This window comes from Polistes canadensis, unplaced genomic scaffold, assembly GCF_001313835.1.
Source record: "Polistes canadensis isolate GaletaPanama2010 unplaced genomic scaffold, ASM131383v1 scaffold_395, whole genome shotgun sequence".
Lineage (NCBI taxonomy): Eukaryota > Metazoa > Arthropoda > Insecta > Hymenoptera > Vespidae > Polistes > Polistes canadensis.
The window spans coordinates 39314-41247 of record NW_014569942.1 but is presented as its reverse complement, the minus strand read 5'-3'; the positions used below and the strand labels follow the sequence as shown (position 1 = coordinate 41247).

The 1934-nt window shown below is 23.1% G+C and overlaps 1 protein-coding gene across 1 annotated transcript in view; it reads left to right on the top strand.

Moving 5' to 3' along the window:
• Positions 1-1869: 1869 nt before the first annotated feature.
• LOC106792223 (putative leucine-rich repeat-containing protein DDB_G0290503) overlaps positions 1870-1934 on the top strand; it is a 6467-nt gene continuing 6402 nt past the window's right edge. The window contains exon 1 of the mRNA XM_014758473.1: positions 1870-1881. Within this exon, the coding sequence (XP_014613959.1) occupies positions 1870-1881 (12 nt within the window). The remainder of the gene's footprint in view (positions 1882-1934) is intronic.

Below are 1934 nucleotides of genomic sequence, written 5' to 3'. Positions count from 1 at the left end.
TATTAAATGTATATATATATATATATTTCATTTTGTTTTTATTTTATTATTCTCACAAACAATTTATAAACAATCTATAATATATTATACTATACACTTATCTTCTCTCCAAATGATTTCCAACCGATTTTTATTTATAAACCAAAAGATATTATTCCGATGATTGGTTCTGGTAGTTTGCCAACTTTACACTGACATGAGTTATCATTTTCTTGGGGTGAAGAAAGTAACAGAGGTGGGGTTAATGGTAGGACAAATCAACTAAGAATACTTTTCTTCTTCCTTTTTTTTTATATATATATATAGATAATAATTGATAATTATTTATTACTTTCCGTAATTTTCTTCTTATATAAAACATTTTTAAATATATTAATATGCATATTATTTATAAACAACATACCCTATATAACACACGACTCGATAAAATCGAATGGAATGTGTGTGGATACACTTTTTAAAAATAAAACTAATCGATCATCAATCATATTCGATGAATAATTATAAAAAGAAAGTTGCCAATGGCAACCAACGTCTGTCTTATTAAATAATTTTTCCTTTTTCTCAACGAACAACGTGTCAAATTAAATCACTCAGCGATATTGCAACGTCATTAACTAAATTTTTAAATCGTAAGAAGACATTTATAATCAAAGTGTACAAATTAACAATTAATTTCGAGTATGTCGAGTTGGAATTCAACACTCGTGCAATTGCAAAAGGTTAAGTATTCTTTGTTTTCTTTTTTTTTCTCTCCTGGCTATTAATATAAACAATAAAGAAACTTTTTATTTAACTTATTTATTTCTTCGAACTTTATTTTTTTTTTCAATCATAAATTATTTTTATTATTTATTATTATTTCTTTTCTTCTCAATTAAAAATTTTCTATGAACAAAATTGTATGCAACGTTAAATGCATGCATGAGTTCCACACCTACAACTACACCTACACCTACACACATACACACACACAATTTATATCCACGAGAACTAATAATATATATATATTATAATACAATTATATTTCTTTTTATTACCTTTTTCTTTAAAAGATAAGTAAATCATAATTGTACGAATGAATATATTGATAAATATTACAGATTCATCATTGATGATCATTCTGTATGATTTTTCCGACTCCTTGAATTCGTAATAACGCAAGAATCACCATTACGTGATGGTACGTAATGCAAAAAGTGAAAGAGAAGACAAAATTCGGCCTTTGTGGATTTATCAGGTATCTAACAATAAGTATTGTTAATATCTATATATTTTAAACAATATATATACATATAAATGTATCACAATAATTAATAATTTAATTATTGTAATACAATAATTAATAATAATTGTATTACATTATTAATAATATTTAATTAATTTATAATTAATAATATTGGTGTGATCAAAAAAAAACATAATTATATATATTTTTTTATTTATATTAAATCAAATATTAATTATCATAATCATTAAAAGCATATCATATTTTTAAAATATAAAATAAATAATAAAATTTAAAAAGAAAAAAATTCTTTTCATATAATTCATTGTCATAATTATCCTTATATATATATTTAATATATAATGTATCTGTGTGTGTGTGTGTGTGTGTGTGCATTTAAAAGAAATGAAATATAACGATAATTATCAAAGAAAATGAGATTGCAATTAGCTATTCAAAGTAAAAGACTATAGTCAAGTTATGGCGTTTCTTTGTCGTCCATTAGTCAACGTTTTCATCTTAAATACTCGAGAAAAAATGTATATAATGAATGGTATAATTAATGAATTTTTATATCGTTATAGAAAGTGCTTAAAAGAAAATAAACGGATACATTGACGATCGAATAATAAAAGTGCATAATGGCAACAATTGTTGAGAAAAATTCAACGTCAACGTTAGAAAATAAAAATAAAATTTCAACGAT